Source organism: Myiozetetes cayanensis, unplaced genomic scaffold, assembly GCF_022539395.1.
Source record: "Myiozetetes cayanensis isolate MyiCay16 unplaced genomic scaffold, myiCay2020 scf4, whole genome shotgun sequence".
In the NCBI taxonomy this organism is placed as follows: Eukaryota; Metazoa; Chordata; class Aves; order Passeriformes; family Tyrannidae; genus Myiozetetes; species Myiozetetes cayanensis.
In genome coordinates this window covers 63194377-63210402 of record NW_026087631.1, presented here as the reverse complement: position 1 = coordinate 63210402, position 16026 = coordinate 63194377, and the positions used below count along the sequence as shown (strand labels likewise).

General features: G+C 54.1%; 2 protein-coding genes across 2 annotated transcripts; both read left to right on the top strand.

Annotated features, from left to right (window-relative positions):
• Positions 1-5348: 5348 nt before the first annotated feature.
• On the top strand, positions 5349-7386 carry LOC126647007 (avidin-like). Its single transcript, XM_050328841.1, has 4 exons — positions 5349-5472; positions 5570-5780; positions 6202-6322; positions 6655-7386. Exons 1-4 carry the CDS (start codon positions 5401-5403, stop codon positions 6698-6700), a joined length of 450 nt encoding a protein of 149 aa, XP_050184798.1. The 5' UTR covers positions 5349-5400; the 3' UTR covers positions 6701-7386.
• Positions 7387-10893: 3507 nt separating this feature from the next.
• On the top strand, positions 10894-12993 carry LOC126647149 (avidin-like). Its single transcript, XM_050329093.1, has 5 exons — positions 10894-10980; positions 11854-11967; positions 12075-12288; positions 12642-12762; positions 12844-12993. Exons 1-5 carry the CDS (start codon positions 10906-10908, stop codon positions 12875-12877), a joined length of 558 nt encoding a protein of 185 aa, XP_050185050.1. The 5' UTR covers positions 10894-10905; the 3' UTR covers positions 12878-12993.
• The last annotated feature ends 3033 nt before the right edge of the window (positions 12994-16026 follow it).

The window sequence follows — 16026 nt, the reverse complement described above, 5'->3', positions numbered from 1 at the left end:
TCGACTGTGTGAAGAGTGTTTTCATCTCTGTGCAGTCCTCCCTGTGCTGCTGCTCTACTTTTTGCTTGGCTGGCAGGTTGTTTTCATGCTCTGGTGCAGTTGGCTGTTTGCTTTTATTTCTTTTTTTTGTGTGGTTTCATTTTGGCTTTCTTTGTTCTTTTTTTCTGTTTTTGCAAGAGCTTGCTCAGCGTGATAATTCAGTCTATTCTGGTAACTGTCGTGAGATCTAGCCCCAGTGTTTGGAACCTTTTTTTCCCCTTATTGCAGGAGGGAGGTTTTTGTCCTGGTAATCACCTGCAATAGTTGTTTATCCAGTGAGCACTGTTGACCTTTCACAAGTCTTCAACTTTCACTTTGGAAAAAAGCTTCGGGTATTTCCTGCCAGAAAACCGCCAGGGGTCGTGTGCTTCTGAATCTGACCTCTTCATCCCCAGTCTGCCCCTTCTCTCTCTCAAACTCCCCCACCACAGGGCATGACCCTTTGCTTCATCACCCAATTACAAAACTGAAAGGATTAAAGTACTTTTGAAATCCCTCGAACTAGGCTTTTTTTTATTCTTCCCTTGAACTGAAACTGAATTTTACTTGTACTTTCTTTCCCCAAAATTCCCAGCATTTACTCAAACAAAGCTGCTTGTATCCACAACATTCACTTTGCAGCTGCAAGATACATTCTATTGTCACCAGACCAGTTTGGCCATAACTTTTGCCTCTGGCAGGAAATTACCTCAAGCCTTGCTGATCCTGGACTGTCTGTTGGCCAACTCTGGCCAGCGTCCCACCTCTTGAAAGCATTGTAATGCGTCCTATAGCTGGTGCCGAGGCTGAGAGAACAGGACAGTGGCCTTGTCAGGAGAAAGTCTGTGCCTCAGATAGTCCTCAGCCTCAGAAATGAGCAGTGGAGGCCATGAAACAGGTGGGGGTGGTGTGGTTGGCCAGGTCCCCAAAGCAAACTCCCAAGAGACGGTGGGGGGGGTCAGCCAGTGACTGAGGGTGAGAAGCTGTTTTTGGAGATGCACTAGCCGGATGAGCTCTCAGCCTGCTCAGGAGGAAGGGTCATGGTTAGGTACAGGTAAAGCTCCCCTGCAGTCAGCAGGCTGGGTAAGGAGGGGACACTGTGTGTGTGTGTGTGTGTGTGTGTGTGAGATGTTGGGCTGGTGCACGTGGGGTCGGTAGTTGTGGCTGGGTGACACTGCACATGCTGACTGGCTCTGCCCCCGGAGGGCCTGTGGCAGATACAATCCCCAGGGGAGACCTGGCTCCCTGGACGGTGACAATCTGAGCCCAAGCAGCAGGTCCTGGTCTGGTACCATGGCCCCCCTCCCTGCTGGCACCGGGGGCAGGCAGTGGAGCACATTTAAGGGGATAAATCACTTTAAGTTCTTAATAAATTTGTCTGGCTGTCTCCGTTCTTCCTTACTGTCTTCTTTGCCAGGGGCCAAGCCAGAAGAGGGAGCCCTTGCTGCCCTCCTTTTTCTTCTGGGGCTGGGCTGGAGGGCCAGGGCAAGCCCTAATCGCTGCTGGCTCTTGTGGAGCTTTGCTAAAGGCACCAACCCGCCTCCCCAGATGCGATGGCAGACAAGACCTGCCCCTTGCTCGCTCCTCTGTTGCCTGCAGAGCAGGACGAGGCCAGGAGGCAGAAAAGGGCTCTGTAGAGAGCAGTTGTGCAAGTCGCTGGCACTAAACAAACCATGTGCCCTTCTCCCCAGGCCTGGACACCTTGTTTCATTTTTCTCCTTTCTCTGCCAACACAGCACTTGAACACTACGCCAGCCTCGTTAAGGAGGGGTGGGGTTTACGGAGATCCACTGCCCTTCCTGTTGTGCCCCCAGAGGACTGTGTGGGTGCCTCGGGCAGTGATGAGTCACATCCACCCCTCCAGCCTCCCTAAGCAGAGGGACATTTGTCCTGCCTGTATGGGGCTGGCAAGGCCCCTCTGTGTGGCACCAGGGACCGGTGGCATGGGCACCATCTGGTACAGCAGCTCCTCCTCCCAGGGAGGGCAGGGGAGAGCTGGGAGTGATGGATACCCTCCTATACCAAGGTGACCAACAGCACCCCCAAGGACAGCACAGCCAGAGCTGGCAGCCTCCTTGGTCATGCACGCTGCTTGTGGGATGGCGTGGCATGGAGTGGGGTGGCATCAGATGCCACAGCAGAGCATGCAGCTCATCAGACAACCTGGTGTGGCACAGCCAGGGCACACAGCCCCTCATGCAGCCACCCTGAACCCTGGGACAACACAGCTGTCAGCACATCACAGCTCAGCATGGCCAGGCTGCCCCAGGGCTACCCTTACACTCCTGGCCGCAGCCTGGTGGGGGCTGAGCAGGGCCAGGGTGAGCAGCAGCAGCAGCAGCAGCCGAGGGTCCCCATGGCGTTGGTGTGGTGGCCGTGAGCGCTGCCCGGGCTCTGCCTGTGCTGCTGCCCTGCACCTGCTCGGCCCCTTTTCCATCCCCTATGGGGTTGCACAGGGGACCTGTGCAAGGCAGGGACAGGGTGCTCACCTAATCTCAGATGAAGCTGGGCAAACAAAAGAGCATCGAGGACATCACAGGGAGGGCAGGGAAGGTCTGGAGACACCACAGGTAGGGCAGGGGATTTCTGAGAACATTACAGTGAAGGGCAGGACAGCTCTGAGGATATAAGGGAAAGACTATAAGCTGTTTCTGTCCACTTTAGAGCTTAGTGCTCTGTTAATCCTTAATTGCCTTCAGGGCTGGGGTAGGCAGCAGCCTGTACTACCTGTTGTGACCATTCTTCCCCTACTTGCTTGTCCTGGGAGCTGGTGCAGGCAGGGGAACACTGCAGCAGCCAGTGCTGTCTAGTGGGTGACAAATGGGCCTTTCTTCACTCCCCAGGGGAGTGTTCCTGCATTCATGTGGATAGAAGAATAACAATATCCAGGAAGGACAGATTGTCCCAGATATGGCTCCCCCAGACCAATTGGTGTCAACCTGGCATGGCAGAGCCCACTGATGATGGAGAGGGACAGAGATACCCTCCTTTGGGGTCACCAGGGTGGGGCTGGTGGGGACAGGGGTGCTGAGACATCAGTGTGGCTCACCTGAAGTTTCCCCCTCCACTTGTCTTGTGTTGGAAGCTACCAACAGCAGCAGCAATATCCTGATCCAGCTAGAAAGGGACAAAAGCAGGCACTGAAGCCAGCACAGCTTCTGACATGGCTGGTGTTGCTGCAACCCATCAGTATTATTCTTTAACCCCAGGCAACAGGCTGCCTGCAGGCTTTTTTTTCAAAGGTTGGTGTGTTCAGTCTGTATGAATGGATATTTCTGCTTTTTCCTCCTCTTTTGGCCCTATCACCTCAATGAATCTCTTATGTGATAGGCTCAGCTTTCAGCAGCTTCTGCTTGGACACAGCTGCAGGCAGGGAGGACAGTCCTTGGTCACAGATTTTTATTACAGTACAGCCTGTACTACTGTTTTTCAAGGCTGATTCAATCCCAGTTAGAGGAAGGAAGTTGAATTATTTATTAACCCTTTCTTCTTATTATTCCTCCTTATTTTTCATACCCTCCTGATACACATGAGGTTTAAACCACAGCCCTGCCAATTTTTAACTTCTTCAGTGCTTTCTGCATTGCGTTTCTTCCCTGTCTGCCCACTGGCCCTTGCCCACTTCCTGCTGCACCAGGGTTCAGGAATGGCATTGCAGAATTTAGCCATAGCAATGATTACCAGCTCCAGTCTGCTTTGCTCTCTGCCCTTTGGAGGGTGCAAACCCATGGAGATACCCCCAGCTCTTGGATTGTTTTATTTTTGACTCAGCTGAGACTGGTCAAGAAACCTGCTTCCTTGAACACTGAGCTGATCCCTGCACCTGGAATGTATGCTGGTGGGACAGGGAGCGCTACAGACAAGAAAAATAAAGATTTTGGGCAGAAATAACCAATATTGTTTGTGTGATGTTAAACTGAACCTACAGCTGTGAATGAGCTCTAGGTTGCCAGGCATGGAGACCTTGCATTGCCCATCCCCAGGGTTCCTGCTGGAGCAGGAGCTCCCTGAACCACAATGATAGGGATGGGGTGATAGAGAGGGGGTGATAACGCAGGGCAGATGGCAAGGATGTGATGGAGAGGGGGTGATGTCTGCCCCTCTTGCCCCCTAAAACCTTTCCAGACCTACCCTGACCTTTATCACAAACATTGGCCACACTCCAGGCAGCACCTGCTTGCCAAAAAACAGTCAGAGCAAACAGCAGCTATGTGGGAAAACATACCTTGTTGTGCAGTTAATTTCCGAGACAGCAAACACTGGGACAGGAATGTCCTGCAGGCAGCCAGCTCTCTGAGCAGGGATCTCTTGCCAGAGGACTCTGGGGCTCCTGCAGAGAGGAGAGGGGTTGTGGAGAAGCCAGCAGCAGAAATGCAGGGCTCTCCAGCCTGGATAGCATCGAATTTTACTGTCAGAGAGAAACTGCAGCTCAAATGTGAGACTGAAGAGAAAGCAAAATTTGAGAAGTATTTCTGAGATGTTGCAAAGAGCTGCACTGTCTCCATTTAAAAAAAATTACTATTTTCTGGTGAATAGGGCTCCATCACCTCTTGCTGTGAGGACTGGGGGAACTGAAACATGTATTTTAGGAGACAGCCTTGAAAACGATTGAGAAAAGGGTGAGAAACTCTGGCGTGAACCCAGCCACTTCAGCCTTCTGGGCCAGCAACAACTATAACGTAAGGGGAATTATATAAATATGTACTTATAGTTATACAAGAATCCCTGCGTAAATGCAACTCTTGTCAGCATTACATGTCCAAGATATTCAGGAAATATTGGTTTTTCATTAACTAAAAAATTTCCTTCCAACAAACACGAGGTAGTCTGTAAAAACAGCAGCAAACGTTCATGTCAGCTCCAGGAGAGAGGGGACTGGGCATTTTGAGTGTGGGGGGCTAAAAGGCAAGTCCCAAGAGAATCCAGATGGTGGGTGGGTTTGCATGAGCATGCCTGGTGAGGAAGAGCAGAGTGAGCTGTGTGCTGTGGCCAGTCCTGAGGTGCAGTGGGTTTAAGGCTCCTTGGCACTACTGTGCACAGCACTGACATGGCAAGAAGGCAGCAGAATGGACAACAGCTCCAGAGAGGGGTTTTCCCATCTCACCATTCCTGGCAGTCCTGGCAGAAGCCAGACTCAATGTGCAAGGTGCAGGGGGAGCAAGGAGGGGCGTTTTCATCAGTTCTTTCTGGGAATGTCTGCTGCAATTACCCCCTCATATGGCTAGGAACGTCGACTTTGGAAACACCCAGATTGCATAATGCCCTGGCCAGAGCTGCCACCCACAGCCCTGGCAGCAATAAAAAGGAGAAGGAGAAGGAGCATTGGCAGAGTCCTGCAAGGAGCACATCCACAGGTACATCAGCTGTCTGCCTGCTGCAGAGATGGTGCAAGCAACTGCCTTTCTCCTGGTGCTCAGCCTGGCCCTGGGGGCTCACAGCCTCTCTCCAAGAAAGGTAAGAGCAGGTCTGGGATGCACAGGGCAGGGTGGGCAGGGTGGGCAAGGGCTGCAGGCTGTGCTGCGGCACTGGTACTGAGTCCCCTCTGCTCCAGTGCAACCTGATTGGGAACTGGGTCAATGACCTGGGCTCCAAAATGGAAATCTTCGCTGTGGATGGAGATGGTGGCTTCTCCGGCTCCTACCTCACGGCTGTGACAGCCTCCATGAACGAGATCAAGGAGTCACCACTGCAAGGGTCTCTGCAACGCAAAAACCAGAAAGGCCAGCCCACCTTTGGCTTCACTGTCAACTGGACCTTTTCAGGTACTTTCCCAATCACTCTGGTGTGTCCCCAGACCTGTCCTGCCCTCCCTGCTGTGATGCCCTGGAAGCTCTTCTGACCCTCCCTGCAGTGCCTACCCTGAGTCCCTGCGTTCCCCTGCACTAACCCATCTCCCATCCCCTGTGCTATCCTTGATACTCCCCTATCCTTGTCCCTGGAGCTCCTTGGCTGCTATCACCTCCCAGTCCCAGTGTGCAGGAGATGCAACAGGGGCTGAAGCCCACAGCTGTCTGCCCATCTCCATGCAAGACCCCCAGCCCCCTGAGCCTTCCTGCCTGCTTTCCCCATCCCCAGTGTTCCCAGGGGCCAGGGACAGCGGGGGTCTACTGTCCTGTGTCTTGGGACAGGCATGACCTGCCACCCTGGCCATGCTCCACTCCACCTCCTGTCCTGTCCCTGCAGACTCCATCACCGTTTTCACGGGACAATGCTTCTTGGACAAGGATGGAAAGGAGGTTTTGAAGACCATGTGGCTTCTGCGGTCACGCGTGGATGACATTGAAGATGACTGGAAAGCCACCAGGTGAGCTCCCTGTCCCTGCCCTGCACAGGTCCCATGTGCAGCCTGGGGCAGGGTGGGGGTTGGAGCTGTTACAAGTGAGTGGTTTGGGTTGCTTACAGTGTCACTGTCAAAGGTGTTGGCAAAAGCAGCTTTAATATCAGTTTGCAAAAGTGCGACTTAGCAAAGTTTGATGGCAAGGTTCACTCTACTGCTTACTGCAAGGGTAAAAACATGCAAAAATAACATCCTCTGGAGTCCCACTAAGGTGCAAATGCTATGGGAGAATATAGGGCTGGGTGGACATTTAGACCTTGTCACATCCCATCCTTGTATCTTCTTCTGTGTCCCTGCAGGGTCGGCATCAACATCTTCACCCGTGTGCGGTCGCAGAGGGAGTGAGGAGGGCAGCAGGGGGGCTCCCAGGCTGGCAGCAGCACCCGGGGGGGCAGCCCTCACCCCTGCCCCACCACTTCTTTCTCCCAGTAAACCCTTGTTGCAAATATCCACTGTCTCCTGTAATGATGTTGAAAAACGTGGAAAATATAAAAAATATTCCTAAGAAAGTATGTTCTTTGTTTGATCTTTGTATGCTTTCAAGCCTAATCAACAAGAAAGGAAATTTAATCCATGAAACACATAAGCAGCTAACAAGCTCTAAGTGATATCCAGGTGTTAGAGATACAAATTACTTCTTGGTAGAATTGTCTCCTTACGGTTTAAGGCTGGCCATGCTTCAGCGATCTCAGACCTAGGGGGAGTTAAAAATCTTTGGAAGAAGGATGTACTATTGATAGTGAAAAAAGTACAGAATTTACAAGGACGTTTGACAGAACCCTCGAGATAAGGAAGAAACTAATATGGATAATGCAGCAACTGTGCTGAATCAACTCCAACTGGGTAGAAAGTAATTCTGGCAGGGGGACATCAGGCGACCACTGACTTGTTACCCACTGAGTCTAGAAACCCACTGACTCAAAAGAGGAGAAAGACTGAGCCTGCAGACTAGTTAGCATGAGAAATCAGGGAGTCACTAATCAATAGCACACAGAATACTAATTACTGGATGAACCATGTACCTTGTAGCAAAGAACATTAATGCCTCTGTTTGCTAAAATGTGTAAACAATAAAAAGTTTCGATAGCTGATATGCTTGATTTGTGGAATACCACTGAACACCCTGAAGTTGTGCAACTCTGAAATAAATAATCAGTGCCTCTGTGCTGTGCTGTGCCACATTCTGCTCTGCCCTGCTGTCCTGTGCTGTGCCAGCCCTGAGGCACAGTGTGCAGGGCCCGGGGGGACATTGCATGTTTTCACTTTGCCATGCAGTGCTGTCCAGTGCCACCCCAGCTCACACTATTTAAGTTACTTCAGCCTGAGGGGCTGAGTGCTCTGGTGCAGCCTTGATGTGCCCTGATGTGCCATCCTATGTCACCTCTCACACCATGCCATGCAATGCCATGCCATGCCATGCCATGCCATGCCATGCCATCCCACCATGCAGCATGTGTGACCAAGTGGGCTGCCAGCTCTGGTGGTGCTGTCTCTATAGGCACTGTTGGTCACCTGTCCCCCGCATAGGGCAGTACCCAGCACACCCAGCTCTCCCCTGCCCTTACCAGGGAGAGTGAAGTGCTGTCCCAGCTGGTGCCCATGCCATCATTCCCAGCTGCCACATGGAGGGGCCCTGCCATGGGACACACATCCCACTGCTCAGTGAGGCTGGAGTGGGGACCGTGGCTCAGCAGTGCCTGAGGCACCCACACAACTCCCGGTCCCCAGTGTGACCTGCAGGGCCTGTGGAGGAACATCTCTCTGTCCAGGGAATGTGGTGTGTGGTGTTTGTCAGTCTGTCTGTCTGTCTGTCTGTCTGTCAGCATCAGGTGGCCCAGGTGTCTCTGTCTTGAGGTGCAGGTTCTCAGCCCCCTCATCCTCTCTCAAACCCTGCCAGACTCCAGACTCCACTACCGCCCTTGTAGGCCAGTGCTTTGTGGATTGCTGTGGGAAGGAGACACTGGAAACCACACGGCTCCTGTGGGAAGAGGTCACATCCCACAGGGACACCTGGAAAGCCACCAGGTGAGCCCTGCCCTGGCCCTTCCACCCTGCAGCCCTCACTCCCCTCCTCCTGACATGTGTTCCCTGCAGGGTTGGCACCTCCATCTTCACCCGCATCAAGTGATGGGAAAAGGGCCCAGAGCTGCCTGCAGCCCGCTGTCCTTCTGCATCCCCAAGGCTCTCCACTGCTCCAGTCCCGGGCTGGGCTCCTGCCTGCTCCCAGCATCCTGGTCGGGAAACACACCCTCACCTTGCCCATGCTTCTTCCCAGTGCCTCCCAGCAACTTGCTGGTGGGGCTATCCCTTTCCAAACCTTGCTGCTCCCACACGTGGAGCCAAATAAACCCTTCTCCAGCTGGCAGAGAGCCATGCCCCCTGTGTCCCTGGGATGCAAGCAGCCACTCTGTGGCCATGGGCAGAGCAAGGTGGGGGATGGGTGGTGGCTGGGGGGAGCACAGGGAAGTTTTTTTGGAGGGGTTGGGATGGATGGGGCGGGGGGACAGGGGAGCACAGTAACTGGGTAATTCTGCAACCTGATCATGGCTTCAGGCCTCAGTAGGTGCCTTCTTGCCCATGCGTACTTGGGACATCCATGGGGGCCCTGTGGTGGATGGTCCCAGGCAGCTTCCCAGAGTGGAGCAGTGGGATATCCCACAGTCAGGGATCAGGGAGAAGGCCATGTGCTGGCAGGCCAGTACTGTCACCTGGCCTCATCCTGTGTCTCTGCCTCCGTTACCAGCTATTGCTGTGGATGGTGGGCTTGGTGCTGTGTGCACATGTAGGGGAGAGCTGGCTCCACAGAATGGTGTCTGGGTTGTTGGGGTGGTACAAAGCCCATGCTGGATACTGGAGGGAGTATGAGAGGGACCTGGAGCTCCAGGGGAATCTACTGGGTAGACTGGGTGGCTAAAGCCAGATACTGAAGGAGTCCATGCTCTATGTACCCAGCTATGCATGTATTTCCCACTAATTGCCTGTTTTCTGATTAGCTAGAGGGTGGAGCAGGATACGGATATTTTCTGATGTTCAAATTTACAGGATGTCACCTGTGCCTTAAACTGGCTGCAGGATGGCTGGTGGAAGTGACTACCAAATGGGGCAGGGATTTTTGGGGCAGAAAGCACACAGTGCTCCAAGAAAGTGCTAGGGCCTGTTGGTCATTCTCTTCCTCTCACAGTGTGCCTGCCCTTCCCCAACCTTCCTCAGCCTCTGCTCCTCTCCCTCATTCCCTGCTGGGCTCTCGGACTGCTGTCAGCACCACACCAGGTCCCAAAGAGTGCACGGACTATCTAACGTATACTTATACTGAGTACAACTGGTTGATGTGGCTGGTGGTCCAGCTTTTGGTCAAAAGCCACCCCTGCATCTTCATCCTCATGCATCCTGTCTTCCCCACACAGCCCCCAGTTCATCCCCATTGCACACGGGAATCCTTGGCACTGCCCTGGCCATAATGGTCTCCTTCCCATGCTCCCTCCCCCCAAATGCCCACTGTGGCTGTCACTAGCACTGTGAGCAGGTTCTTTGGGCCCCCAAAGATTTCTCTGAATGGTCTGTGAGGTTAAAGCCTTGGGACTCCAGTGGGAATGGAAGAAGAGGTTGGGAGCCCCTATGGGTGAGCCCATGGGGAGAGAGGGAGCATGGAGAACCTTGCTGGCTCAGGGCATGAGATTTCATTTCTTTCATTACCCACATGACTGCAAATTCCTTGTCTCTTAGGGTCTCATAAGAAGGTAGCCCATGGGGTAGCAGAGGAAGTAAGCATTCTAGTTGCTAAGCAAGGAAACAGAAAGCAAAACTGTAGCATTTACAAGAAACCAGCACTGGCAGTGCCATCCCAATGCAATCAAAAGCTATGGTTATCAGCTGTCTCAAACATCCCATACCCTGGCCCTGAACCTGACCTGATCCTGCCCTTGTCACTTTTGCTTTCGTCTGGTATGTGAAAACAGGGCTGCCCACCTCCAGCCCACAATGCCTGGGGTTTTCCTATTGCTATTGGAGCAGATTCGTTTCCTTCATCTACCAAACCCCTGCACCCACTGCAGGTCACCAGCTGTCCACACCCACATACCCTTGCCCACACCTCTTGACTCCCTGTCCTCTGTCCATCCTCTGCAGTGACCAGGGAGTGGTTTGGGGTGCAGCAGTTCCTGCAGGACAGGGTGGAAGCCCAGACACAGCCCTCAACCAGTAGACATGGGGCTAAGGTCCCCCAGACTGGGTGATGCCAGTGGGAAGCCCCATGCATTCCTTCCTACATGCTGGGTCCAACCCATCCCCGTTCCCATCCCTATTCCAGACCTCGCGTCCATTTCCACCCTTGTTCCAGTCCCCATGCCCATCCCCATCCCCACTCCAGTCCCTATCCCGACTTCATCCTGACCTTCAATCCTCATCCTTGCCCTGTCCCCGTCCCCATTCCCATCCCCGCTCTTCCTGCAAGTGCCGCGCCAGGGCTTTCCGGGAAAGCAGCGCAGGAGCCGGGATATAAAACACGGCGGCGGCACTGCCACGGCGAGTTTCGATCTCGCCACTGCATCCCGATGAGCCGCCGCTTCCTCTCGCTCCTCGCCCTGCCCGCCGGGGCGGCTGTGGCCGCGGCCGCGGCAGGATGCCAGGTGGGAGCTCCTGCTGGGACACGCAAGCGGGAAACTCCCGGGAGAGGCTCAATGGGCGCACGCCTGGGAGTCCCGGAGCTCGGGGAGGGGACGCGCGTGGGAGACTCACCGGAGTGGTGGGATATGATGGGGGAGCTGCAGCGCTTGTGGGAGAGGGTCATGTGTGGAAGACCCATCTGATGGGGGAATCCCCGTCAGCTGGAGGACCCCCTGCTCCTCGGGGTGCACAGACGGTGACCCTGCCGACAGTGCCCCTGCCCTCCGAGGAGGGAAGGGATGTTCCGGGGCAGTCTGAGTCCCCGAGAGGGATGTTCATGGGGATTCCTTCCCTGGTGCAGGGGGTATGCATGTGGGGACTCCCCATTTCTCCCCGGGGGACATGGAGGTGAATTTGGGCAGGGGGAGGATGGGGTCCCTGCCCCAGGGGTGTGACTTGCCCCTGCCTGGGAAGGTGCAGTGTGGGAGAGGACAGGCAGTGCTTAGAAGTGGAAGTGGAGCCTTGCAAGTGGGGTGTGCACCATGGACCTGAGGGCTCCCCACTCATGCCACACATGAGACCCGAGAACTGCACATGTCTCCTCAGACATGGGCAGATGTGCCCTGGGCTCGCACAACTCACTTGGCAGGGCTACAGCACGGGGTGTTGCCTGTGTTCCTGCCAGTCCAGGGCTCCCACCTTTAGCTTTTCCTCTTCACCTCTTCCCTTTACTTGGCTTACTCCAGCTTTTGGCCCTCCTGGCACAGCTGAGATGGCAGCGGCTTTATAAGTCATGTCTTTTAAAAACAAATGCCTGGTTGGTCACTCGTGGGGCTTCAGAGACACCCTGCAGTGCCACTGTCCACAGTTCAACCTGTGCACTTTTCTTTTCCAAGCTCCTCTGCCAGGAAGCCGAGATACCAAGGGGGAAAAAGGCCAGCGAGAAGGAGGTGCCCAACAGCAAGTGGTGGCTGGGCCACCAGCAGAAAAGCCCCGCAGGGAGTGGCAAGGTGAGTGACAACATCCCGTGGGCTTTGGGGAGTGCGGGCAGGGGGCACAGCCTGCGGGGCAGGGGCTGTGTGCAGGCAGCCCCCTGGACACATCTGCCTGTCCCCAGCCATGCGACCTGACCGGCTGGTGGAAGAACGATCTGGGCTCCAGGATGCATGTGCTCGAGGTCGATGATGAGGGCAACTTCTCTGGCGAGTACTACACCGCTGTGTCAAGCGCTGACAAACCCATCCAGCCATCCCCCTTTGTGGGTTCCCAGCACCTGGACAAGGATGGGCAGTGCACCTTCGGCTTCACTGTCAACTGGAAGAAGTTTTCAGGTCTGTAGCTGCATCCATGGCTGCTTGTGGATGGGGTATTAGGATGGGGAAGGGACCTCATGCAGGCCCCAAGTGCCCATCCCAATCCCTGTTCTCTCTCTCCTGTCCCTCATCTGTGCTTTCCCGATCCCTCCCCACTGGGGATGGTGTCTGCAGACAGCAGGACACCTCCTGAAACACTGTTTGGGTGCGATGGCACCAAAAGCTGCTTTGGCAGCATCTCTGCCACGCAGCATTTCCCTGTAAACATCAGGATACACTTGGGCTCTGTGAGCATTTAGTCCACTAATGCTTGTGAAGCCCCAAAATCAGCTGGGGTCCTGCTGGGGTGCTAAGAGCCGCCACTGCTCCAGACTCCACAGCTGTCTTCGTGGGCCAGTGCTTCGCTGGGGACAAGGGGGACGAGGTCCTGCAGACCTCTTGGCTGCTGCGGGAGAAGGTCGACTCCTTGCACAGCGACTGGAAAGCCACCAGGTGAGCCAAAGGGCACCCAGTCCATGTGGGGTCCCTACCCCTCTGATGGCTGGACACCAATGAGCTATTGGTTCCTCACAGGACCGGCCGCAACACCTTCACTCGAGTGGGCTGAAAGGAGGGAGAACTATCTCACTCTCACCAGGCTTGGCAGACCAGGAGCCTCCTCAGAAGGATCAGTAGGTCCCAGCATCCCCTGATGTTATCTGCTCCAGAGAAAAATGTCTCAAAAAGTACCATATGAAATTAAAGATTTTTCATTTAAACCAAACCTTGTGCAGTTTGTGCATATGTCCCAGGAAAGCTGTGCTAAAACTGGTCCTGCATCCTGCTGTGGTGGGTGCAGGATAAAACTCTTATTGTCCTATTCCGGGAAGAGACTGGCCCCAAGAAATCACCTTTTCCAGCCCAAGCAGGATGGTGCATCCCCAAAGTGACCCTCTGACACTAAGTGTAACCAGCACTCATTTTTTTCTACTCAAAGCCTCATGAGTGTAATGGGACAGTAGGCTGGGGAGCCCTTTTGCACCCCAAAAATCTGTCTGGGAGACCCCTGCAATCTGAGACAGCCCTTGAGCAGGCAGGTGAGGGGTCTTGACAGTGTCTATACTCCTGGAAAGTGGCAAGAACTGCTCTATATCAGCAGCACAGTGCCAGTAGCTTCAGTACATCCTGTCCTAAAACTCTTCCTAGGGAAACGAGTGATTTACTGGGAATCAGATGACTTACAAATCCAGCCCCAAATCTCTGCCTGATGGACTATGTGACTTACCAAACGGGGCAGAGCATGCCACTGCTGCCTTAGGCACGCCCTTCAGCCAAAACAAATGATTTCCAGGAAACAGCACTGGATCTGAAACTGAAACTTAGTCCTCGTATCATTGATTCTCAAAATAACCTGGAACAGTGTTGCATGCCCTGAGCTGGCACACTGCCTGGGATTTGAGGAGCCGGGGGATAGGACTGAGCTGCTGGGGCTGCCACCGCCTGCTGCTCCCCTGGCTTTCCTACCACAAATGCTGTGGGAAAGCTTTGCTAACAGCATCTGTGGCTTTAGCAAGTGTGCCGCCTTCTCTGTGTTTTAGCCTGCCTTGTTGCAGACTTGCATGCCGTTTGCTTCTCACACCTTTCTGCTTGGGGTTCACCTCTTCTTCTAGAGCGATGTTGCTGTTTCCTTCTCAGTGCTTCGCTGGCACTTCTCCAGCTTTTTCAGTTCCCTTGCTGCCTTTCTGGCCAGAATGACTTCACACCAGCCCTCTGCTATGCATGTATGCATGTGCACTGCTTTTTACACGCTTTACAGGAAAATGAGAGCTAGGAAAGTGGGAGGCAGAGGGACCACAGGACTCTGCTCTCCCTCCAAAGCAAGGTCAGCTTAGCAGTGGGGCACCCCACTAAGCCTGCATCCACCTGACTTTGTTACAGCCTTCACGCCAATATTTCCCCAGGGCACCACTGCCCAGAGGTTGTGCATCATTTCTGGGGTGCTCCAGCAAGGCAGCAGTGCTGACCACGGTTTGAGCAACCAGCAAACCCCTGCAGGCAGCCACGGTGCTGGTGGGAAATGCGGTGGGCATGAGCTGGCGAAGCTGTTTGCAAGACCAGTCCCTATATGAGTGCAACCAGCAAGGCTACAACACATCCAGAATCTCAGTGGCAGGTGATAGGACAGGGAGTGTCAGGTGTTACTTTCAGCCTTCTGAGGGTGGCTAAGTTTGAGGATGCTTCCCCATGGGCATTAGGCATCCATCAGCACTGGGTTTTACCCAGCTGGAAGACCTGCTCATGGTGCTGGTCTGCAAACCCAGCACAAATCCCTCAAATAGGCAGTCACTGTTAGAATGCAGGAGTCTACACTGCAGGAGTCCTCCGGCACTTACGTGTCTTAACCACGATGTGGAAAACTGCCCTACGCAACCATTTCTGCAGGGACTGTTCCTGTCGACCGTTTACAAATGTCTCAACACTGCACGTCTTGCTGCCCAACATCTGTCTCAATGCAGCTCTTGTGCCACCTAAGCATATGGAGGCAGAGAGTTCCCAGGTCACTCAAGGACACATAGGTCCCATCCCCTCCACCATTTCCATGTTGTCCTCTGCTCAGGACTGCACATCATGCTCTGCTCTCTCCACCTCTCTTCATGGCTCCATTCCAGCTGCAGCCTGGCCAAGCACAGACAGCCATCCTGAGAAGATGGAGGAGTTCCTTGACCATGTTCATTTGGGCTCATTTGGAACCAGGGCACCCTTCCAGATGCGTTCTATGTACCCAACCCACAGCTGAGCTCATCCCACTTGGCAGTATAACCCTTTGGGTGGATGAGGGATCTGCAGTTTGTCCAAGTTCCCCTCTATGCCTTATAGGGTTACTCACTCCTGCCACGCTGCCCACACCCAGGCTATGCTGCAGCCCCAGTGCTGGGTTCCCTCTGCTCCAGTGCACCCTGACGGGGCACTGGGTCAGTGACCTGGGCTCCAACAAGCCATCTCAGCCATGACTGGGAAAGGCAACTTCACCAGCTCCTACCATACAGCTGTGACAGCCACCGCAAATGAGATCTGGGTGTCACCACTGCAGATCATACGTGATGAAACACGAGAGCCAACCCACCTTCTGCTTTACTGTCAACTGGAGCTTTTCAGGTGTTTCTCCTTTCTCAGCCTCCCTCTTGTGTCTCCAGAGCTCCCTTGCTCTCCACTGTGATATTCCCAAAGTTTCCCTTCCCTTCCTGTGAGGTCCCTGATCCTCTTCTGCACTTCCCTGCAGTATCCTATTTGATCCTCTGCCTTCCCCTTTGGTGTCACAAGCCCTCCCCTCCCTCTACAGTGTCCCTAGAACTTCCTGCCCTTCCCTATGGTGTCCTTGATGGTCTCCTGCCTTACTGTGGTGTCCCCGGGGCTCACCCATGCCCAACACCAGAGCGGCATGACTCGTGGCACCTCCTGGTTCCCACCTGTCAGGTCCTGCCCAGGATGAGGGGGGAGCAGAGCTGGATGCAGTCCCAGCTGGGCTCATACCACCAGCCCAGCATATCCCACGCCTGTTCAGTGCCATGCCCGCAGTGTCAGCAGGACAGGAGGCTGAGGAGGGAAACATCACCCACCTACAAGCAGCCTTTGCCTAAGAGGGGCAGCCCCATCCCAGCACCCTCTCATCCCACCCTTTCACAAACTGCCGACTCCATCATCGCCTCCATGGGCCAGTGCTTCGTGGATGAGGTCAGAAAGGAAATACTGAGGAGCATGTGAATCATGCAGGATGAG